The sequence below is a fragment of the Stenella coeruleoalba genome (genome assembly GCF_951394435.1).
Source record: "Stenella coeruleoalba genome assembly, chromosome: 7".
Classification (NCBI taxonomy): Eukaryota; Metazoa; Chordata; class Mammalia; order Artiodactyla; family Delphinidae; genus Stenella; species Stenella coeruleoalba.
This window is the reverse complement of record NC_137153.1, coordinates 120,592,625-120,616,347: the sequence shown is the minus strand read 5'-3', so window position 1 is coordinate 120,616,347 and position 23,723 is coordinate 120,592,625. Positions and strand designations below refer to the sequence as shown.

Below are 23,723 nucleotides of genomic sequence, written 5' to 3'. Positions count from 1 at the left end.
CGTGATCTTGTTTCGATCCACGTGTGTTAGAGTTCCCTGGCCTGTGAGGACCTGTGGCTGATGCCGTGCGTGTTAGAATCCCAGGTCCCAACCCAACCCCAGCTGGCCCGAGAGCCTAGAGGCTGCCCTGGCGTTGGCTCCCGGTAGCTGCTCTGCTCCAGGTCTCTGCTCTCCGGGATGGGCCCCTTCTCTCAAGCTCAGCCTTGCATGCTGTGTCTTCCAGGGTGTCGCTGTCGGCAGTGGCGGGGTGGCGGGTAGCTGCTCTGCTCCGGGGTGTCCCTGTCGGCAGTGGCGGGTAGAGGCGTCCACGTCACCTCAGCAAATGGGTTGTTTCCTTCCTTCGCCCAGGGAGTGTTTCTCAGACTCTGGACACAAGAGGCCTCCACGGTGGCCCTGCCCAAGGGGAGTCTGCGGTCGTCAGAATCAAGGGGCAGGACACTCAGTGCCCCTAAGAGCCCGCAGGCAGCCACCCTCAGAGACCGGGAGCACACGGCTCCCACCTGCTTCCCAGCGTCTGGGGTAACCTCAGGCGGGCAGGCCTGTCCTCGCTGGGCCTGCAGCCCGTCCACACGCAGGCCTGGGGCTTCCCACCCTTTTCCAGTCTGGGCCCCTCAGCGGGTGCTGCTGGTGCCCTCCCCAAGGGCCCCCAGCCCCATGTTCACCCGCAGCTGCCCCTCAGGCCGCCACAGCTCTCTGCTCCCCGGCCTGGAGCTTTCTCCAGGGCCGTCCAAGCTCAGGGCAGCTGAGTGCCGGCCCAGGGGCTGGTCAGCGAGGGTCTGGGCCTTTCCATCCCCTACGTGTGGACACGAGAACTCAGAACTAGAGGCTGGTTCTCGGGGAGGCGGTATGGGAACACCTGGCCTCTCGGGGGACTCAGGCCTGAGAGATTCTCAGAGAGGGGGCGGTCCGCCCATCTGGTTCTCGGGGCACCAGCTTAAGCCAGGCTCCGAGTCTCCCTCGGCCCTCCCTGCCCCAAGGTGGGTCCCGTCCGGTCCCATCTCTGCAGTAACAAGACCCAACATTCTCCAGGCTGTGCACCCAGCCCAGGTCCTGCATCTGCAGCCCCCGGTGTGGCCAGGAGTGGCCACATGCCCAAGCCTGGGTAGGGAGAGTAAGGGGAAGCGCTGTGTCGGCTTCTGCATCTGCCCACAGCCTCGATGGCAGCAGCTCTGGCAGCCACCTTGGACCACGAGGTAACAATGAGGAAGGAAGCGCGTGCTGAAGATGAGGGGAGTCTGGGGTGTGGCGGGGGCCCCAAGCCACCCTGGGCTACCACCTCTGCACTGCTTCCCCGTAAGGGAGAAGGAAGTCTCTACCGCACTGTTCTGATTTCCTCTACCACAGGCCACAGAGTCACCCTCCGGAGAGATTATTTTTACCTCCAACACATATATATAAAGAAACATGCTCAGGAGGTGAAGGACATGCCCAAGTGGCAGGGCTGGGGTTTGAATCCCGTCCCAACAGAAGACAGTGACACCCGCCTCTGAGAGCTGCTGGAGGGGTCACAGGGCACTGCATAGGAAGCCCGTGACCTGGGCCGGTCTGGAGGTGCCTGGTCAGTGGCCCGGCGTCACTGTCGCCCAGACCCCCAGCGGGTGGCTGAGGCCGAGCCCCCCCAAGGCCCATGTCTGACCCAGGCCACCGCCCCCTGGGCCGACAGTATCCGGACGGGGCAGACCCTTCTGGACACACAGGAATCCAGCCAGTCCCTCCTCCCCAGCATGAAAGGCCAGCCACTCCTGCAGAAAAGAACTCAGGTTTATTTGTGGTAGAAACCGTGGTCTGAAAAAAACCTATTGGCAAATGTACAGTTTGCGTTCTGTTTGGGGTCCCCACCAGCTGCGGGACCCCCAGATCCCTGACCCGCATGCGTCGGGCTCCTAAGTGTTCACAGCTAATCTCAGGCCCCAGGTCCGAAGCCCCGCCAGAGGGCGTCCCATCTCCTGCTGCAACCACCCGCGTCCCAGCCTGTGCCCGGCCCTTCTCCCCTGCTGCTTCCTGCAGTGCAAAAACTAACCCAACCAAGACAAGCTCCCTAACACACAAAAACAAAGCAAAACAGTCACAAGAACCAGGGTTCTAAATTAGGTTTTCTCAGTGTCCTTTGTTATCACGACGCCTTGTTTCATGATGACCTCAAATATACATTATTTTCTTGCTATTATAAAATCTCTTCCTTATTATCCACAGATATATAATGGGAGTTTTGGAGGAAATAACTACCAACCTGTTTTTCCCTTAAAAAGCAAACAAGGCAAACCAAAACCAAAACGAAACGAAACAAGACCCTAAAACAACATCAGTAACAGAAACCAAAGCTTTTCCCACAACCGTAAACACGAAAGGCGCTGGCCGGCTGGTCTTCTCCCCTCCCGTCCCGGGCTCACAGCTGGGCCAGCTGCGCCGAGGTCACGTGCAAAGTGCTGGGTGCACCCTGACAAGGATTTGGGTCTGCTCTCTCCGTGGAAAATCCCTCCTTCCCCCGCTTTGCCCACCGCCCCCCAAATACAATCCTGTGACCCTCATTTCCCAAAAGCCTTTGCGGGCTGCCTTGTCTCTCCTGCCTGCACACGCCCTCTCAGACCCCTCCCCATCTCCTCCCCACGCCAGGATGCTGCTGTGTTGAGCTGAGGCTGGAGATCGCAAGGCTGACCTCAGAGGAACCCCAGGGTGCAGTGTGGCCACCAGCGCCCACCCCGGCAGGGGCCACCCTTGGCAACGCCTGACCTCGTGCAGCTGACCGAAGGGAAAGGGGGACCCGCGAAGCCCACGCTGCACCCCTAGCTTTGGCACGGAACTCGGAGGGGACAGCGTCACTGGGTCTCAGGCGGCATCCGGGCGGAGAGAAGAGGGTCCGGCCAGCCAGCCAGAGGTCAAGGGCCAGGCGGGGTGCGGAGGGCGAGCTCGGGGGCGGAGCTTCCCCAAGAGCACTGACCTTGGGCTGTGGCCGCAGGCCCTGTTTCGTGGGCTGCAAGAGCCCTTGGAAGGAAGACTTGCCGAGGGCTAGAACCGACATCTGTGCAAAGGCTGGGAAGACCCTCAGGGACCCCCCTGCAGGACACGGGACACCCAGAGGGCCCGCCTGCTTGGGGGCGGTGGCGGGGGGCCTCCTTCTGGAGAGGAAAGTGAACAGCAGAGACCAGGCCAGCGGAAAGCCCCCTCTGCTTCCCACCCACGGGAGGGCTGGCAAACCATGTATCCACCCGGCAGCAGGACAGGACAGACACGCACCAAGGGCTCAGGGCAAAGGACAGTACCACTGACTGGGGAGCGGGGTCGGCAGCGTCAAGGTTCCCAAGGCTCCCACCCCAGGGTCTCCGCACACCCCCGGTGCAGAGGGACAGCAGGAGGCCGGGGGGCCGCACAGGCCCCGGCGATGCTCCCTCCCTCTGTCCCCGAGCACAGCAGCCTGGCTCTGGGCCCTTCCGCCTCCCCCTGGGAGCAGCAGGGCGGAGGGTCCAGAGGCTGAGCAGAAGGGACCAAGGGGAAGGTCCCCAGCCCTCCCCGGGACAGCATATGCCATTCAAACCTAAGCTCCTGCAGGCCGTCTCGACAGGACAAGGGCAAGGTGAGCTCTGGCCTCAGCTGTCGCCCAGAGCCTGGCTCGGGACGCCGCAGGCACTCCCTCTACTCGGCCCTCCGGTGGTGAAGCCAGGCAGGGCTGGCCCAGGTCTCCTGTATGTACAAGCGGCGTACCCAGGACAGGCCACCAAGGGCAGGCTGATGGTGGGACGGATCACACGTAGGGTTCTGAACACCCTCCCCATCCCCACGGGCTGTTGGAGACTGGAAGGTTGGCGGGCATTTCCCCTCTGAGTCTCAGAGCTGGAGACAGGCTTCAGCACCGGAGCGACTCTTCCAAGAAAATCGGCGAGTCCTGTCCGCGTTCTTGCTGTCACTGGATGCCCTCTTCTTCTACGTACGTTGAAGGAAACCAGCCAATCTGAGAAAGACGACAGGCTCACGTTAAGAGTGTGTGAAGGGTGAGGGCAAGTGGAGGTCTGTGGAGGTGGGCGATTCTTTAAGAGGCTGACGTCCTAAGGCAGGCCCACCCCCCGAGAGAGGCCCTGGAGAAGAGTCAGAGAGCCTAGCGGAGCCGAGGCCCAGGAGCAGGGGTGACCCTGAAATGCACCAGCCCAGAGCGGTTCAAGGCGACCTGCCTGCCAGCTAACTGCCTGCCAGCAAAAAATTAAATCCTCTCTGGAGGAAAATAACATCATCCAGGGCCTCTATGGTCTTTTATACGCAAGCTCGGCATTTAATCAGGAACAAGTGACAGAAACTAAGAGAAAATGCAGACAGCAGAAACCAGTCTACAGGTCATCCAGGTATTGGGTCATCCATCAGGAAACGTAAGTGGCTCTAACCTGTCTGCTTCAGAAAACTGATGAAAAAGCAGAAAATCGTCCCAGAGAACTGAAATCAGAAATCAAATGGAAATCCTAGCACTGAAAACTATAATGACTGAAGTTAAGAGCAGATTAGACAAAGCAGAAAAGAAGACTAATAGACTGGAAGAGAAGTCAATAAAAAGTAATGAGATGGAAAACCAGAGAAAATGGATGAAACACACATAGAACAGTAAAAATATTCTGTGGGCCATGGTGAACAAGGTCTACCATCCACGTGAACAGATCCCCAGGAGAAAAGAGAGAAAACGGAGCAGATACACTATCTGAAGAAATTTCCAAAACTGATGTAGGACATCAAACCACACATTCAAAAAAATCTCTGCAAATCTCATACAGAATGAATACAGAGAAAACCGTACATAGGCACAGTATAGTAAAACTGATGAAAAACAAAGACTTTTTTCCCATGGAGCCCAGTGGGGAGTCGTGCAGACACTTCCTCCAAAGGAATCACCGTAAGAACGCTGATGGACTTTTTCTACAGAAATGATGGAAGCCTGGCGACAATGGAATGACATCCTCGAAGTGCTGAAATAAAAGATCTGCCAGCCTAGACTTCTAAACCCAGTAAAAAATACCCTTCAAAAATGAACTCAATAAAATGGCTCACAAAAAGGAAGCAGGTCTCATTGGAGAGATGACTGATTGCTGGGGGAAAGTGACCAAGCGGAGAAGAGAAAGCTCTTCCTTACAGTAGAACTCCCACTAATAAGTGTATAAAAAAAGATGGAAAATCACTATTCTCCACCATGATAGAAATAACTGAATAGGCAAAATTCATCAATGAATGATAAAACTAGTAGGTGAAAGGTTGATGAGGAAGAGCCTGTTTATCTGATTTCAAAGTATTACCCCGCACATTACTTATCAATTACAGTAAATTCAGAGTGGAGAAACCTGTCAGACACCACCTTAACCAAGTGATCAGAGTTAACGTCACAATAATGGGGCAAACAATAAACTTCTTGAAAGGACCCTACAGCCACTGGAAAAGAGAAAACATCCCCATCGTGGTGTTCCCACCAAAAAATACAACCTCAGTCTAATCACGAAGAAATATCAAAGAAACCTAAATTGAGGGATAGTCTACAAAAATAACTGGCCCATACTCTCCACATTGTCAAAGTCACGTAAGACTGAGAAAAGCTGAAGAACTGTCCCAGATTAAAGAGAGTTGAGGGTCATGCCAAGTAAATGCAATTCATGATCTAGGACCAGGGGAAAATAACTAGAGAAGACACTATTGGGACAGTTGTGAAATCTGAATATGGACTGGGGAGTAGATAATTATAGCAAACGGAAATGTCCTTGATCTTAAGAAATACACACTACAGTTCTTTAAGGGTAAAGCGCTATGATTTCTGCAACTGATTTCCAAATGGTTTAGAGAAAAATAAGTGTACACACACACACACTTACAGAGAGAGAGAGAGAGAGAGAGAATGCAAATGAGAAACCAAATGAACAAACCATTCTTAACTGGTAAATTTGGGCATATGGGAGTTTTTGTAGGACTGCAACTTTTCTTTAAGTTTGAAATTATATCAAAATAAATTACAAATATTTTATAATGAAAACATTTAAAAAAGAAAGTGAAAGAAAGATGTGTTCAGATCCAACAAAAACTGAGAATCTATAAGTAGCAGACTTGCACTAAAAATCATACTAAGAGGGAACTTCAGGCACCAGGAATTTGGTTTCGATTGTGTGTGTAACAATGCAGAAAGAAACGAGGAACCCTGGGAAAGGAAAAGAGGTAAGTCTAGATGAAAATTAACTGCTTAAAACAAAAATAATGTCTTATGGGGTTAAAAAATGTCAAATTAAGAAACATGACAACACCTGCCCAAAAGTTGGAAGGAAAATGAATACAGTCAAAGGGCGTCAGGTCCTTGCATTGTCTGGTAAGTGGTGAAAGTACTAATTTAAGGTGGTCTGTCAGAAATCAAAGTGTACATTGAACCTCTAAGGTAACCACTTAAGTAACAGGAAAAGAATGTGTAACTAACAAACGAAGCAAGGGGGGTGAGAAGTGGAATAGAAAAATTGATTAATCCGAAAGTCAGAAAGAAAGGACAACAAAGAAGGAATAGATGTGAAAAATAGAAAATAAACAGATAAACAGATAATGCATTTAAATCTAAATATCTCAGTAATTACATTAAATGTAAAGGGACTACCTATACTAATCAAAAGGTCAAGACTGTCAGATCAGACTGGCTTGTAAAAGTCCATTTACAGTAAGATTTTATCATCTAACTATCTTAAATATAAGAATACAGCAAAGCTGAAAGTAATACAAGAAGGAAGAAAGTACGCCATGCAAAACACTAATCCCCTCAAAAAGCTGGTGTCTCGCAAACAGCAGGTAAAGCAGACTTCACAGCAAGAAGAACTGCGACATTTCATAACAGGGTTAAAGTATCAACAACAGGAATATCTAGCAACACTCCAAACCAGTGGTTCTGAAACTGAACTCTGCATCGAAATCACCTGGGAAACTGGCTGACATCGTGACTGGGGTGAGGGCCCAGCTCCAGGCGCCTCTTGGCACTTTTGAGAGCTGGCAGTCCCAGCCCTCTAGGTGGACTGCCTAGGACTCAGAGGCCTCACACTTCTGAAGGGCTGTCAGATGGCAAAAGGATCAGACCCAAGGGCCTCCAAGGTAGAGGCAGACCAGTTCCTTCCACCCGGCAACGGAATGGTAAGGACGGGAGCCAAGTCTGTGGGAAGCTGCAGCCCCTGCAAAAACTGGACGTTTCCTAATCAGTGCTTTGTGGAGCCCAGGCACCCTGTCGGGTGACTGCCAATGGAACTGGTCAAAGCCAGGGGGTCCAGACAGGGTACCAGGATAAGGAGCCATGGGGTTTCAGAATCGCAGGCTAGCTGGGGACACTGTGTGTCCCCTCCCATCTCACCAAGGTGTAAACGGGGTCTTATGGGATGGCAGGAGCCCCGTGAGGACATCCCAGCCCTACTCTCAGTCCTGCAGCCTCCCGGCCTGCAAAGAGGGTTGGGTACGTGCAAGGGACTTAAAGACTGCACCCAACATCTGTCCCCTGCCGTTTCCACGACGGACCGTAGAATAGGACTAAGCACAGAAACAGCGTCACACAGGCCGGGGTCCAGATCTGAGCCAGGAAGTCGCTTCCTCACTGTGACCCTGGCTCACGGAACCTGGGGACACCCAACCTCCTGGGCACAGTCAGAGGACACGGGGTCGGGGCAAGGTGGTGCTGCGGTGCCAGCCTGCTGGAGCCCCACCTTCCCGAGCACCACGGGGAGGCGGAGCCCCCGTGGGGCCCAGGACCCGGGGCCGGTCCCACTCACCCGGCCGTTGGTCTCGCCCTTCCACCAGCCCTGGTCCCCACCGATGCGGCTGTAGATCTTCACCACGTCGCCTTCTCGCAGCGAGAGCTCCCGCAGGTCCCGGGCAGCGAAGTTGTACCTGGCCACGGCTGTGCCGATGACGCGGGGCGTAAACACTGCTGGGGGAGACGGGCGGCGTCACACAGCTGCCGGGCGGGGCCGCCAGGGCTGAGGGTCCTTCGGGCCGAGCTGGGTCTCTCCCCTGGGGCCCAGCCCTGTGCCCACAGAGGAGCCCATGGAGCGGAAAGGCTCTGGTGGGACAGACCAGGCTCCAATCCCAGGGCCCCTCGCTCCTCTGTGGGAGCCCCAACCTGTGGGCACGTGGCCCACCTGAGCTCCACCGTGATTAAGTCAGAGCCTCACTGCCCCACTGGGGGCCGTCACGGGCGGCGAGCGTGCCCGCGGGGATACGAGCGGGTGTCGGTGCTCTGTCACAGTTCCCTCGGGGCCTTCCCCCGTGTGCCCTGGGCCTGGGCATCACATGGCCAGTGGACAGCTGAGTGCCCGCTGCCCAGCTCCCAGCCTGCAGTCTGACAAAGTGCCTGGAATTGGACCCCAGGGCACTGCTGCCCGACTTCCCTCGTGTCCCCAACTCCAGAGCCCAAACGAAACCAGAGAGCCGGTTGGACCAGCTTGGCCCGGGACCCAGGAGTCCTGACGGACAGATGACAATGGCCCGTGACGGGAGGGGCAGCACGTGCGGCTGCTGGGGAGGGCTCTGCCTCTGGCAGTAGAGGGCCGTGCGGTCAAGGCCAGTCGAGACCTGTCCCCCTGCACCCAAGCCCCACAGGTCCTCCTTAGTGTCGCCGAGTGGGGCCCGCCCCGGGTCTGCTCCCACCTTCACCCCGAGGGGGTCGCCCAGCTGTTTGCTGCTGCCAGACGCAAAGCTCCCGGGGAGCAACGGGGGACAGTGGCTGATGAGCTGGAGAGGGGTCGTGGGGGTGAGCATGGCAGGGGTGAGGGCAGCGCCAGGCCGACTGTGTCTGCAGGAGCCGCGGCAGCCCCACCCCCCGCCCCGCCCCTCTGCACACACCCGCCCCGCCCCGCCCAGGCTGCGGGCAGCTGCGGACACTTTCAGGCCGGGGCCGTGGCCCGCCAGGCAGCTGGCGGCAGGCCGGGCCCCCCACGCCCCGAGCAGCAGCGGTACCTGGCCAGAAGGGCACGGAGGAGCCCTGAGAAGCAAGGCTGAAGCCCTGAGGACTGAGAAAAGAAAAGTTGTAGGAAGCGCAGGAAGCTGCAAAGAGGCGAGAGAGACTGTGAAAGGGGCGCCGGGGAGCATCCACACGCCGTCCCAGGCGCGGTCCCAGGCGGCGGGGAGGGGGCCCAGGCCCCGCCCAGGGCACCAGGAGGGCAGCGGGACGGCGCGGGCCCTCGCTCCACCTCCTGCACCTGTTTCCTGGGCCACCTCCTCCCAGTGGGCGGGCTCACGCGAGGATACAGGAAACTACTCGTGCAGATCACAGCCCCTCGCCCGGCACACAGTAGGTGCTCACTAAAGGCCCGTCGCTCCTCTCCTGGCCTGCTCTGCCCCGGTGGGACCCGAGGTCCTGCGGGCCCCTGCAGCTGGAGGAAGTGGGGTGGCTGGCTCCGAGACAGAGCCCTGGGCCAGATGCCAAACACTCTGGGCCCAGCCTGCCCCTGCCCCCAGCTGGCCCCCCATCTGCGCTATGGAGCCCATTCTGCAAACACAGGTACTGGCTCTGGCTCCCTCGTAGCTGGGGTCCCTGGGCGGGGCGGGGGCGGGATGCTGGGGTACAGGGATGGATTTGAGGACAGAAGGGACCTGCCCTGTTCCCTCCCCACTCTGACCTCCAGGCAGAGGTATCGATCGGAGCAGCAATTCATAGCTGGCACTCCCCACCTGTCACATGGGGCACCCTGGCTCAGGAGGGTGCTGGTGAAGGGCTGGGGGGCCTGGGCCACTGCTCCCCGGGGTGGGAATAGGGAAGGGGCTCCTGGCCGAGGTCAGTGCAGCCCACCGGAAGCCTTCCGCGCACGGGCGTTACCTGGGGACCGGCTGGAGGCCCTAGAGGCCACGCGTTCCCGTGACTTGTAGGGGTACTTGAGCGTGGTGTCCAGCTGCTTGAAGCTCTCCTTGAGCGAGTGGCACTGGTAGTACTCTACCAACTCCTGCAAGACGCACACACTCACTGCTACCTCCGCCTCCAGGCAGTCCTCCCAGACGCCCTGCCCTCCCTCTCCCACCTCCCCAGGTTCTCAGGGGACTCATCTCCTTGACCCCCGGAAACACCCCTCCTCCTCGCTGCCCCTCCTAGCACCCAAACTGGGGGCAGGGTGGTATCGCAAACTTTTGATCCTGCAATTTCTCTCCCAAAAGTTTCTAAGGGAAGAGTCAGGGAAGAAGGCCGGGATGGATGGACACAAATGCTCCCTGCAACACTCTTCGTAATGGAGAAAAACTCGAAACGCCCACACGTCCAACACCAGGGAAGCGCCTCGGGAAAATCCCAGCGTATCCACGTGACCGAACGCCACGCGGCTACAGTGGGGCAGGAAGAGGGCGGCGCCCCTGGTGAGCATTCGCTGTGTTGAGAGGTAAACTGAGAGTTGGGTCCAGTGTGGCCAGGGGCTTTGTTTGAAAAAGGAACCTATAGACCACACCTAGGCTCTACTGAGAGGCGGTGGGGGCTCACCCTGAGACGAGAGCATCAGGTCTGGGGGCAGATCGTGGATACTCTCTGTTTTACTGGGTGTGTTTCTGCGGCCGCAGTGGGCAGTCTAAGAGCTCAAATGCTCCAGTGAGATGTTCTCCGTGCACGGAACACGTGTAATTTAGCAAAGAAACACCAGGTCCAACTTTAAAATCATTTTAAGAAGGACTATGCCTCTCGCGGCTTTCTGGCTGGGCTGGGACAGCTGGGGGTAGGGGCGTTGGAAGCGGATGGGCTGCGTGATGCTGGTGGCCCTACTGTGTCCGCCACGGGGTCTGGGGGACAGAAGCCTGACTCGGGGGCCTGCGACGAGGCCCTCCCTGTCCCAAGGTGCCCTACGATCCAGTTTCCCTGGATCTTTCCCACACTGGGAAGACCCTCCTCCCCGGGGAGAGGGGGACCCCTGCTGGGCTCTCCCCCTCTGCAAGCCCGGCCCGCAGGAGTGGGTGCAGGGGGCCCCTCCTCCTCGGTGCGGCTGCGGTGGGGGACCTGGGCCGGCGGGAGCTGCGGGATCACGTACTGAGAGGCTTTCAAATTTCTTGGCTTCGGTGATGTGCACCCAGCTGTCCTTCTCCACCACCTTGATGTGTTTCACCTCGTCGTTGAATCTGGGCAGAGCACACGGGGGCGCCGGTCACTGCGCGAGCCACACGGCCCCCGGCCCCCCAGGGGTCCAGGCTTATCGTATGTTTGCTGAGCGAAGACCCCGGCCCTCGGCCCACACCTCCTGCTCCTACGGCTGCAACCTCTCTCCCCGCCCCGGCCGGGGCCTGTCTCCTACCGCTTGTCCATCCATCCATCAGGCCACCCGTCTGAAGCCCAAACTCCCGGGTCAGCCAAGGCCTCAGGCCCCGAAGCTCCCCTCCTCTCCTCCATCCAGCGCCGCTGTGACGTCCTGCCCCGGATCCCGCCTGTTCTCTGCACTGGGGGCGCCCCCTCCCCACCCCCCATCACCTGGTGAGGCTTTCACAGCATGGTTCGTAAGTCAGAGGCCTGACCTTGGCCTGTGAGGCCCGAAGGGAGCACCCTCACCCCAGCTGGCCGGAGGAGCTCTTCCTCAGACACGCCAGGCACAAGCCTGCCGTGCCCTGGCACTGGCTGTCCCGTCAGCCCAGAACGCTCACCCTCCTGCCACCCTCACGACCCTGCCTTGTGTCCAGGTCTCAGTTCAAATGTGGCCTCATTGGAGAGCGCGCACCCCTTGCCTCCGAATCACAAAGCCACACGACGACATCACAAGTAAAGAAAACGACACGCCAGTATCCCCTATGACGACGGAGGCACGAATCCTTAACGCACTCTCTCCATACGCACATCTATACACACCAACGTATAAAGAGGCCTTTACACCACGACCAAATGGGACATTCCAGGAATGCAAGGTTGGTTTAACATCCGGAAACCAGTTAATGGAATAAACAGTTGTTATATAAGCAAACGCCCAGCTGGCCAGCCTCCTCTCCCATGGGGCCTTGGAGAACACCCACCACTGTTTCTCCTGGATTCAAAGTGAGCTGAGCGTGCGCAGCCCCACCCCAGCTCCTTGGACAAGACCCGTCTGAGCCCCACTCCAGAATCCTGCGGGCCAGGCACCCAGAAGGTGCTCCACGAATTCCTATCAGGCGAGACACGTCTCTGCCACTTCACTGCTGGGTGCTGCCCCAGCCTCTGCCACAGGCCTGCCAGCACGCCTCACACGCCACTCATCTCCCAGGGCCCTACTGAGACTCTCACTGCGGGAGGCCCCACCTGCACTGGGTCACACACCTTACGATGCTCCCACCACCCACGGCGGGTACGGCTGATCTCTGCTTGAGAGCAAGTCCTATGTACCAGGCGACCCAGGTTGTGTCCGGCTGACATTCACTAGACGTCTGTCACTTTCAAGGCTGCAGGTGTCCTTCGGTTTTTGTATTTTAGAAAAGCCAGTGCATTTGTTTCAGGCCCAGACATTAGTGGGGCCTCTTGGAAAGCCCGTGGGGACCGTGGCAGTTTGTCCACCTGGGTGGGGGTCTCGTCCTCAGTTCTGGCTCCTCCTAGCTGCCCAGATCCCGACCCCTCCAGCTTTCCCACCCCAGGGGTCCTCCAACAGCCGTTCTGTACAGTGGGACCCTGTCCTGGATGACCAGGGCATGACCACCTGCAGCCTCCCAGTAATGCAAGCAGGGGATGGGGATACGTTCACGCACGTGCACACGCGCGGGCACGCTGGCCGGCAGCACGTGCTCAGGCCGGGACCCGCACCCTGCTGCTGGGGCGCTCATGCCCTCGGCCCCCACTGGGCACAGATGCAGAGGAAGCTGATGCAGGTGGCGGGAGAACAAAAGCTGAGATGGAAAGATGGGAGTGGGCTGTGTGCTCAGGACCTGGGTGCGGCCCACTGAGCCCGGCTCCCGTCTGCCCCTAACGGCCAGAGGCGCTCCAGCATCTCCCACCGAGAGGGCCTCTCTGCTCCCTCGCGTTGGCTTCTGTGACTCGGTACCAGAAGCACCCAGGCGGTGACTCTGTGGCCGTCCGGTGGCCCGGTCGCTGGGCCTGCCCCACCCCCACCCAGCACCCACCCAGCAGACCCGAGGGGGCCTTCCCTGGATACAGGTCACCCTGCTGGGGGCTCTTGACCCCATCAAGGTCACGGCAAACAAGAACCCTCTATTCACCGGCCTGAGACTCCTGTCCAATGTGTGTCCTATGCCGATGGTGACCAACGACCAATCAGATTCTGTCTCTTGAAGAGGAGACAGAAGACCCACAAGGGGGCAGAGTCTGAGCAGGGTGACCCCAGCCCAAAGGCCACGGGCTGGAGCCCCGAGCTGGCAGCAGCGTGACTGTCCGTGTTCTCCAAGGCCACCTGCGGGGCCGCTGGAAGTCCCCGACCTCTCACCACAGGCCTGTCCCCATCCCTGAGCTCCTCTGGTCCCCGCCACCTGAAAAACGCCGGACCAAGCCCACGGGGCGGCTTCGGGCAAGGCCGACGGCAGGCGGGATCACTCACGCTTGTCCCGGGCCAGGTGCATTGTGCAGACCCGCCGATGCCCTTGCATCTCCAAAGTGCCCTGGCGTGGGCAACGCATCCCAAGGCTACACCCAACAAGCCCAGAATCCGGAGGGGATGTGGGCTCCTTGGCTCGGAACGGCATGAGGGGAGGGTCTCTCTGAGCCCCAGCCTCCACGTACTTGATGCTTATGGCAAAGCGCTCGGCCTCCGCCGGCCGCTCCCTGATTAGGTAGGTCCCGCTGGCGTGGGATTTGAGCAGGTTGTCGGTCTGCTGCCGTTCCATGTTGCCGGCAAACCTGGAGCAGAGGAGGAAACGGGGCTGTTCACTGACACGTCTCTAATCTGCTGAAGAGCCTATTGGGACGTGAGGCCACGCCCCCGGGAGGAGGGGCGAGCAGTGGGCGGGGTCTGGAGGAGACGCGCGGGGCGGGGCATCCGCGTGCCGGCTCACAGCCCGCACCGGGAAGGTGGCTGGGGGAGAGACGAGGACCCCAAACAGGCCCCAGGCACTCCACCGCGGCCTCCACCCTCCAGAACCTTGGGCCTGCAGGAGGCGTTCAGGGTAACGAGGCATTAGATCAAACTTCCTTTCCAAGTTGTCATTGTTTAATAAGCAGCGATAAACACAAACTGCTCACGTGGGGTTTTGTTTTGTGTCCTAACATACTGGAGACCATGAGCATCTCCATGGGTGGGTTTCCGACACACTGACTGAAAGCTTTTCTCGCCAGCTCTATGGAAATGAAGCCCACCCCGACCCCCAACCTCAAGAACAAAGCCTGACCCCATTTGCACCTCCCTGTGGGGCTGAACTGGGACTTTTGTAAACAGATTCATTAGAAAATTAAAGTTCTGTGCGTTACCCCATCAAGTGAAAATCACAGCTTAAGTCCTCCACCCTCCACATTAGACCCAAATGCAGGGTGAACAGCGTACTGGAACAGACCCAGGGGTCTCAGAGACGCAGATGGGGCGGCGCCGGGGAGGCCAGGGGCACCGAGGGTGCAGGCACGTCACACCACTGGGCACAGGGGTCTCGGGGTGGCTTCAGGGATCAACCCCAAACCGAAAACCGCAAGGGCAGACCCTCCCGGGGTCGAGCGGCCCACTGCTCTGGGGCTGCCACAGGGCGAGCTTCTGCAGGCCCACGGTCACTGAAGGGCAGTCATTCTTCCAGGCAGCCGGTGAGCCAGGCGGCAGAGCGACAAAAGCTGGCCCTGAGGCCAACCTGCATCTGAGACTCGTACCTACCGGGTCACCTCCACGTTTTATTCATCAAACAGCCCCACTGCTCTCATCAAGCTCGTATGAGCAGATACAATTATAATCTTGGCCTTAAATACACCTCCTTCTATATACCGGTATTTTAGACAAGGCTCAAGTAAGATCACATTTTAAAAAGGGCTTCGTTCTCCCAAATGTTAGAACCTGATGATCTGTTTATAGACGGGGAAACAGCGGCCTCGGGGTAGAGAAGACTCCCCCGGGCTCCCAGCGATTCAGAGCCGAGGAGGGGAGAAGGGGGCGGCGTGCAGCCCGGCTCAGCCGCCCTGGAGACACGAGAGGCAGCCTGGGGCCCCCGCTGATCCACTCACCAGGGGTATGCGGTGTAGTCCATATCCCGGGACGGCGGCCGGCTGATGGGCGGCTGGCAGGAGAGAACATTCGGGTTGGTGTATCCCCAGGGACTGTCCACAGAGCAGGGCCCAGCGACGTCCTATCATCAATGACCCCGGGAGCCCAGCACTGGCTACCAGGACGTCTGTGGACTTAGGCCCAGAGCCACTGGCCTGGGAGGTCCCTGAGGGCAGCAGCCAGGACTCACCATCTCTGAGTAGATGCTCAGTGGGTCTGATCGAATGAATGATTGATTGACTGACCGAATGAATGAATATATAGCATCCAACTAACAGTGTAAGGGGAAAGAGAGCAACCTGAAGGCAGCTACGACTGCTCAGCAGTGGACAGGAGCACACCCTATACCTCGCGTCCTCTGCAGCAGACGGGCCGCAGCCCCAAGGACAGGCATTGGGCCGGCAGCAGCGCGCTCTGCAGGTGGAGAGCCGCGTCTGCAGCAAACCTCGCGGCTCTCCAGACCCCACGCTGCGCCCTCGCCGGCCTGACCTCCCCTCACTGGGCCACAGGCTGGGAAGAGCCTCCTAGACTACCTGTCCCTTCCCCACCCCATTCACCATGCAGATGGGGAAACTGAGGGCCGGGGTTGGGAAGGGACCCTGAGGGACCCCCTGCCCCCCCGCAGGCCACCCAGTGAGTTAGTGACATTTTCTTCCTCTGCTGTCTGGTCCCTTCGACCTGCCAGCAAAGCCTGTCCTAAAATGCTTTCTCCTTCGACTGGGCAATGGCCTGCACAGAAGCACAGGCTGGGTGGTGGGGCCAGAGGCCGGGCAGGGCCCGGTAGGTGGACCGGGGCTCCCAGGGGGTCGGGCACCTGCCTGCTGCTCCTTCGGGAGAAGTTTCACTCTCACTTTTAGCTCTTTCTGGGGTGTGTGTGGGTGATGCAAGCTCGATGCCTTTTGTAACGGAGCAGAATCTGCGCCACAGAACTCAAATGCAAGAAATGCCATCCTGCCTCTTTTCTAAACATCATAACATCCTAGCTCTGAGTCCTTATGTTCGAGGGAGAAGACTTATACAGTCCCTCCAGTGTGGAGAAAGGCGGCTGGTCTTTGGTCCATTGCACCTGCTGCAGAGATGCCCATTTTAGTGTTTCTAAAACAGCCAAGCCCTCCCGAGAGGAGGGATCCCCTGCCCCTTGGCCCTTCATCCCAGCTCCGGGGCCAGCTCGCAACGGCCTGAACAAGTCCAGGGCGTCCTGAGCGAGGAGACAGCTCTCGGCACCCACGGCACCCTGGCCACCATGCTCCAGAAGCTTCCACGGGAAGTACTCACCCTTCCATCCACTGGACAGGGCTTCACAGACGAGCTAGGGAAGTAACCTGACTTCCTGGTTTGCACCAACCGACCCTGGGAGAGGACAGATGGTCAGGGCCGGCGGGGCCTGGCCTGGCCAGTGGTGGGGGGAGGGGGGATTGCAGTGTGCACTGAGCCTGCCCTGAGGAAGACGAGGGGAGTCCCTGAGAAGCCCATCACAGCACCACCTTCCTGCTGTGACCTCAGCTGACCTCATCACCGTTTGGGGCGCCCTCACTTCACAGATGAGGACACGCTGAGGCCCAGAGAAGTTACACGGCTTTTGCTCAGCGCTGGGACCAGAGCCCCCTCTCCTGGCTGCCGTGTCCTCTTAGCCACACCGGCCCTTCCCAAACTGTGAGGGGCGTGTGGACCTGGGGGTCTTGATAAAACACAGCACAGCGTGGGAGGGCCTGGGGGCGACTGTTCACTCTCTCCGTTCGCTCTGCCTGGAAGACCCTCCCAAGGCCTTCCCGGCCCCCACTTTCACATCAGCAAAGTGTCTGTGCAAGGCCACCCAAACCTGATGGCCCTGGTGACAGCTAGGGAGGGGAACTGGGTGGCTGGGCTCAGCGCGGGGCAGACGCTGTACCGCAGACACCTTCTCAGCTCCTGAATCTCCAGTTACATGAGGCCGAGTCTGGTGCGATAAGTTCGTAAGCAAGTACGTGCTGACAAGGACCACCACACAACAACAACGACGGCAGTAACAGTACTTGGACACTTGAACACACGCACTGTAGCATCAGCTCTAAGCAGGTTGCCCTGGTCACCCAGCCTGGGCAAGTGCCCCGGTTTCCTGCGGTACCACATAGACCCCGTGGACGGGGGCGATCTCAGGGCAGCACCAATGGCTCCCCTTTCTCAGGCCTTATAATCAGAAGAGCAGGTTTCATGGCTCAGAGCCGTAAACCATCACATGGACCTGTGTCCGTGTTTGGGCCTCCTGGGGCAGGGCGGTGGGCGGGTCTCGGTCATGCTGCAACCCCCGTGCTGAGCAAGGTGGTGCTGGCCTGAACTGGGGCAGGTGGGGAGCAGGGTGGGCGCGGCATGGCCTGGGCGGGGCCTGGGGTGTGTGTGTGCAGGACATGACCCAGGCAGGAGGCAGACAGGGCAAGGGCTTGGACGCCAGGAGGACGATCTCTACCGTGAGGGGATGCTGCACCCCCTACCACCTCAAGGCAAACACCCCAAGACCCGGGCCTGCTAACAGCCCACTCCTCTCGACCCCGATGGTCTCGCACCCCAAACCCACCCCTGCCTGGAAATGCAGGACCCTCTGCCTCTACCCTGGGGAGTGGGGAGGGGGTAGCCGGGGGCCCGAGACCCTCCCAGGTCCAGGACCCACCTCCCACCACTGAGACTCAGGGTCGCCTCTCAGCAGCTCAATCACATCACCCGTCTGGAAGGTCAGCACCGGCTTCCCGGGGGGAGCAGGGTTGCCATGGTAATTCTGCACGGCCACCATCTTGGGACCTGCGAAGGACAGGGCAGGAGAGGGCGTGGCTCGGTGGCTCCGTCCTGGTGGCAGCCCGCCCCAGGCTGACCTTGACCTCCCCGGCCTTCTCAGACCTCTCAGGGCTCTTGGAAGCGGGCCATGGGCCTGTATCGCCCCTCCCTAAATTCTTCCCCTAAGGCTCCCACGTCCCTTTGTTACATATCATAAGTAAACTATTTATGAGATGAACAGATTCAGGGTATCACTGCAGTAACGGCAACTTATTTTTAAAGAGCGCTTTCTGTGCCGTCATCCAAACACCTTTCGAATCTGTGACTGAGAGCCAGCAGCGTGGAATAGAAGACGGGGCATCCCTCCTGTTAGAGGTGGGGGCCGGGTCAGCGACCTGCCAAGGCCACACGGCCACTCCGGGGCAGCCCTGGGCTGACGGGGGGGCCCGCCTGAGCCCCCCCAAAACTTGCAGGCCTCTCCTAGACCGTGCCCTGCTCTGACCGGCCCAGCCTTGCATGGGCCGCGTCTGCCAGGCCTGGTTCCTGAAGCCGGTGCCCCAGAGGCGGCAGCATGGTTTTTGTTTTCTGTTTTCATGATTAGGTTGGACTCTGTCCGCAGCTCGGGCTGCCTCATACCTGGTGCCTTCAGTTCTCCTGCTACCCAACGCAGAGCAAGGGGGACGTGGGGGGACGGAGAAAATGGTAAAGCGACAGCAGCAGTGTCCCAGAGTCTGCTCTGCTCGGGGTCTCCGGGCTGCAGCTCAGGGCTTCTACTGGGCTGAAGGGACCCTGACTCTCTGCAGGCTGGGCCCTGGCCCCATGCCTGGCGCTGCGTCATCAACAACTAACGAAACTCCCAGGGGAAGTGGCCGTGGAGGTGGGAGGGAGATGGGGCCGGAGGGCAGCACACACCCTGGGAGCCCGGAGCCAGGTGGCAGACACCGAGGCCAGGCCCAGGCTCGGCTCCCAGGGTGACCGCTGACAAGGACGGTACCAGAGAAGACCCAAGTCCCACAGACTCACCTGGCCCCACTCCAGAGGTGTCCTGTGAGAGCAAGGACAGAGGACAGTGAGGAGGGAAGGCTGCCCAAGCACCCCACACCCCCTGCCCCCCACACCCAGAGGGAAGGGTCAAGGCAGGAAGTGGGGAGGGGGCCAGGGACACGTCCTGAGCGCCCACGGACATTTGTGATGGTGACAACCTAGTTCCCTGTGTGACACGATACTTACTTACACCCTCCACCTTTGTACCCCTCCGCAGCCCTGGGACATCCGTCCTCTTCCCCTCCCATCCCTTACCAGTAACTCCCACCTCCTCCAGGAAGCCTGCCCTGACCACCCCAGCCCAGGGCCTCCCTGCTCAACGCTTGGGGTTTGTCGTCTCTGTCCGGGACGTGTCCTGCTGCATACACTAAATGTTCTGTCTTCCCTCCTCTTTGAGGGCATCTCTGTAGCCCACGCAGGGCCCAGGAAGAGCCCGTTACATGCTGGTTAATTTGACTGGACCCCCACGGCTGGGGAGAGAAATGACGTCCACAATCCAGAAGTGAATTCAGTGACTCCGTCCCCAAGTCAGCTGAAGAGAGGGCTCTACGTCTATCAGGATGGGGGGCAGGTGGGCAGATGCCTGTCACAGAGCTGGGGACCCAGAGCCGCCAGCAAGCCACTGGGCAGGTGGGACGGGTGGGCAGCCGGGCAGGGGGAAGCTATCAGGGCCCAGGAGGCCATGCACAGGGACCCATCTCTACTGACGACCACGAAGGAAAACAAAGGCCCCTCGTAACCAACAGGGGCTCTGCAAGCCGGCCTGGCCCCAGAAGCGTGAGGGCCGGAACGGTTGGGTCTTTCCGGCTCCAGGCACGGGGCGGCGTAGGCTGCAGGGCAGTGGGAAGGGAATGGTTTGGGGGACTCACCAGGTCTGCAGGAGAACCTGAAAAGGAAGCACATCGGGGTCAGAGCCGCTGGGCGTGCCTGCGTGGGCGAGCGAGGTGAGCTCCAAGGCCCTTCCTTTCAGACCTGGATTACGGACACGCGTGCTTGGTGACCGCGAAAATCTCTCGACTACTTCTGATGGCGACTTCTGAGCTCTGGTTTTAGGGGCCCCACGGGAGAACACACACTGGGTATCAGACCCAATGGCAAACAGGTTTTCCTGCATGAGCCAACTCTGCTCCAACGGCAGCAACTGCCTGATCACTGGACAGAACTGGGCTCAAAGGGAAGGTTTCCACAATTGATTAGTGATGCCTGCCGTGGGCAAATGACAGAAGACGTGGTAGTCGTGCTACTCTATTTGTCAGCACCTCGGACACGGGACACCTCAGCTCATCAGATGGAAGGCAAACACTCTAAAGATTCTTTCCGCCTGCCCTGGGGCGACCCAAGGGGAGGACACAGCTCCAGGCTGGGCCCCGGCCATCTGACAAGCTGAGCTGCCACTCCACCACCAGACAAAACAAGCACCACAAGGGCTAACGTGTGGCTGATGTGACTTCAACACCGTCTAACACACGCACAGTCGCAGCCTGCTTTGGGCAGACATAGGATCCGACAGACCCTGCAGATCAGAGGCTACAGGCGTCAGGCATCAGGCACGTGCCCTTGGGGGAAGCACACGCTCCTTAAAATAAAACCAGGTGCCCACCACGGGCTCTCAGTGACACGGGGAGGGTGCTGATGACTTCAGCTTTCGAAAGATGTGCAATTGCCTAAACTATACACATCATGAAAAACACAAAAACCTAAAAAGAGATGGGGGGCGGGGGCGGGGGCATTGCAAAAAAGGGAGAAGGCAGGTGATGGCTAACGGCAGCTGTTTTTGCCTGGCGTGACAAAAACCAGGATTGCTTTCATCTCCCTTACTTTTCTCTATATCTTCTATGGGAAATGGGTATTTAATAATCAGGGAAAAGGAAACAGAAAGATTATTTAAAAATAAGAAAACTTGGGCTTCCCTGGTGGCACAGGGGTTGAGAGTCCGCCTGCCGATGCAGGGGACATGGGTTCGTGCCCTGGTCTGGGAAGATCCCACATGCCGCAGAGCGGCTGGGCCCGTGAGCCATGGCCGCTGAGCCTGCGCGTCCGGAGCCTGTGCTCCGCAACGGAAGAGGCCACAGCAATGAGAGGCCCGCGTACCGCAAAAAAAAAAAAAAAAAAAAAAAAGAAAACTTGACAGGAAATACACCAGAATATCACCTTTGGTTATTTCTTAATCTGTTCATAAGTGATAATTATTTTCTTTTTTACTTCATTTCTCCTCTTTTTTTTCCTCTAAGTTTTTGATAAAGAAGTATGTTACTTTTAAGATCAGGAAAAAAAATGTCAAAAGAAATGAATTGTCCAGTCGCTTGACGCAAAGGACACACGGCCACAAGAGGGCGGTAGCCATGGGCGAAGCTGAAAAGCTGCGTCGGGGCCAGTCGGGGCCGGCAGCATCCTCTAGGCTGGAGGAGATTGGCAGGGTCGCTGAACTTCCGCCGGGCCGGAGTGGGCTGCATCGGGCGGGCGTTGGTGGGGACGAGGGGGTCTGGGCTGACCTGTCGGACCCTCCTCCCAGATCAGGGCACTGGACCAGCAGTCACAGTAAATGAGGAATTAAACTCTCCTACTCTGGGCGGTGGTGTCTCGGGGGACAAGCAGGCCCGGCATGTTTCCCTGTCTACTTGCAGCGTGGTTAACCCGCTCTGAGCGCAGCTCCCCTGAGTGTGGATGTCAGCATAACAGCCCCATTTCACGGGGATGTGGGAGCATTTGGGCCCCGTGAAGCAGGGCGAGCAGCGTGGTGCTTGGCGGGTGCCCCACGCCCGGACCCAGAGCTCAGCCAGTCCCTGACCGTGGCGGCTTTGAAACCTTTCAGAACCATCTCAGGCTTTCCGGCGGCCCGTCCAGCTGCTCTAGGCTGGGCCCTCCCCCAACTCATCCCTCAAACCAAGACGACTGACAGGAGCCTCAGGCTTCCCCCATCTGAGGCAAAGGGGAGCACAGTAGGTGCCGTGCACGCACGTGAACCGTCTACAAACAGGGCTGTCGCTAAAGAGGGCCGGGCCTCTCCAGGGCGGGGGAACCCAGGGGTGAGGTGTTCCTCTGTGACCGGAAACCTCCATGCAGCTGCCAGGAATGTCCTGTGCCCTCTGCGGGGTGGAGATTCTAGACGCTTACAACTGCAGCGCGGCAGCGGGTGCCCAAGAGGCCGAGAGAAGCCAGCCAGTATGCAGTTAGGAGGAGGGCTTTGCCACGGAATCCCCGCTCCCGCTCCGGCTGGGCCTTTTGACCCAGTGTGACCCGGGGCCGGCGTCCTCCCCTCTCTGAGCCTCTGTTTCCTCATCTGGTCCCTGCCCCGTGGGGTCACCATGGCAGGAAAGGAGAATGTGGGAACACCGCCAGAGCCGGCAGCTGCGAGGGATGACGGGACCCTCGGCTCGGGGTGTGTCGTGGGACCCTGAGGACCAGCCCCCAGGGCCCGTGCCCCACGGGGAGGGCGGGGATGGGTACTCACTGATCTTGCAGGGAGGGGTCACCTCCAGGCACTCCTTGTGTGCCCCGACGCCACACTTGGTGCACAGGTAACCCTGGTAGAAGGTGCCTCTGCGCCGGGGTGGGAGGGGGAAGGGGCAGGAGGTGAGGTGGACCACCAGACCCACCTTGCCTTCTGCCCCCCAGGGCATCACCCCTCAAAGCCCTGGGGCCCAGGACCCCCGCCCCGATGCGCAGCCTGGCTCTGCCATCCCCACAGGACGGGGACAGGCACCTCCCCTCCCGGTTGGATCCCAAACGTCCGAGGGCCGGCTGCCTCCCACACGATGGGATGTCTCCCCGGGTCCCTGGGCCCCAGCACAGCACTGGCCTAGGGGTGCTGGGCGGCGATGGGGGCACAGGAGGGAGGCAGCAGCGGGCCCCCTCGGGGGCCGGGAGACGGCCTCACCTGAGGAACATCCTGCACGCTCTGCAGTTGGTGGTCTTGTCAAACGTGTACATCTGGAAGCTGTGCTGGTTGGCGGTGGCTTTGTCGGGCTTGATGTTTGACCTGATGGGAGGGAAAGCGGGCTCCAGGTTCCCTGAGCCCCCCCGAAACGGAAGCCGCCAAACCAGCCGGGCTCTGGAACGCGGCCGGGAGTCAGGAGGCCAGGACTCAGAGCCAGGATCTGCCCCGACCCCCGGGCAGACCCGAGGGGCCCTGACACCCCGGGGAGGATGAAGGGTCCGAGTGGGAGCTTTCGAGAACCTTCTGGGGTGATGGTTAAGAGCTGTATCTGGACAGGGCTTGGGTGTGGGCCGGTGCAAGCGTTTGTCGTGACTCAGCAAACCGCACCCAGGATGTCACTGTGCGCGAGCCTGAGATATAAAGATCTAAACAAATCGTGACTTCATGACGGGCACCCTCACTCGCACTGATGTCTGCAATTCACTACGACACGTCCGCTAGCAGACGGCACCAGGGCTGGGGGGACGGCAAGTGACAGAGGACAGCACAAGACGTGAACGGAGCAGGCCGGGCATTTACCGTGACGTTCTTTCAACTTGGATTAACGCTTGAAAATTTTCATGAGAACGGTGGGGAGAAAATTACAACCCCTAGAAAGCCTTGGGGCCCACCGCCTGGCCGCCATCTATTCTGATGTGTCCCACGCGGGACCCCGTTGGATCCTCCCAATAATCCCGGAACCTGGACCCTCCCTTCACGTGCATTTCACCAGGAGGAAGAGGCCAGGGAGGTGAGTGCACCTGCCCGGAGGCCCCAGGACCTGCCACCCTGGCCTCAAGGTCTGATGTGGCCAGGCACCCCCATGATCACCTTTCTCTGTTGGGCTAACTGGGGCTCCTCCTAGATTTCATGGAAAAACAGCTCTGGGGCTTTTCGCCAAAGGTGACAACCCACCGGCCTGTAAGACCCAG

General features: G+C 58.9%; 1 protein-coding gene across 5 annotated transcripts in view; it reads right to left on the bottom strand.

Annotated features, from left to right (window-relative positions):
- Positions 1–3,767: 3,767 nt before the first annotated feature.
- VAV2 (vav guanine nucleotide exchange factor 2) overlaps positions 3,768–23,723 on the bottom strand; it is a 177,542-nt gene continuing 157,586 nt past the window's right edge. The window contains exons 16-28 of one of the 5 annotated variants that reach the window (XM_079927729.1): positions 22,753–22,854; positions 22,327–22,415; positions 19,745–19,761; positions 18,855–18,876; positions 17,731–17,858; positions 16,362–16,436; positions 15,047–15,099; positions 13,631–13,747; positions 10,977–11,064; positions 9,791–9,914; positions 8,932–9,018; positions 7,746–7,903; positions 3,768–3,946 (exon numbers count right to left, since the gene is read on the bottom strand). In XM_079927729.1, coding sequence (XP_079783855.1) covers positions 3,899–3,946; positions 7,746–7,903; positions 8,932–9,018; positions 9,791–9,914; positions 10,977–11,064; positions 13,631–13,747; positions 15,047–15,099; positions 16,362–16,436; positions 17,731–17,858; positions 18,855–18,876; positions 19,745–19,761; positions 22,327–22,415; positions 22,753–22,854 — 1,108 coding nt within the window. In that variant the 3' untranslated portion in view covers positions 3,768–3,898. Of the gene's footprint in view, positions 3,947–7,745; positions 7,904–8,931; positions 9,019–9,149; positions 9,348–9,790; positions 9,915–10,976; positions 11,065–13,630; positions 13,748–15,046; positions 15,100–16,361; positions 16,437–17,730; positions 17,859–18,854; positions 18,877–19,744; positions 19,762–22,326; positions 22,416–22,752; positions 22,855–23,723 lie in introns of those variants that run through there. The other 4 variants (XM_079927730.1, XM_079927731.1, XM_079927732.1 and 1 more) reach the window with 4 other exon arrangements.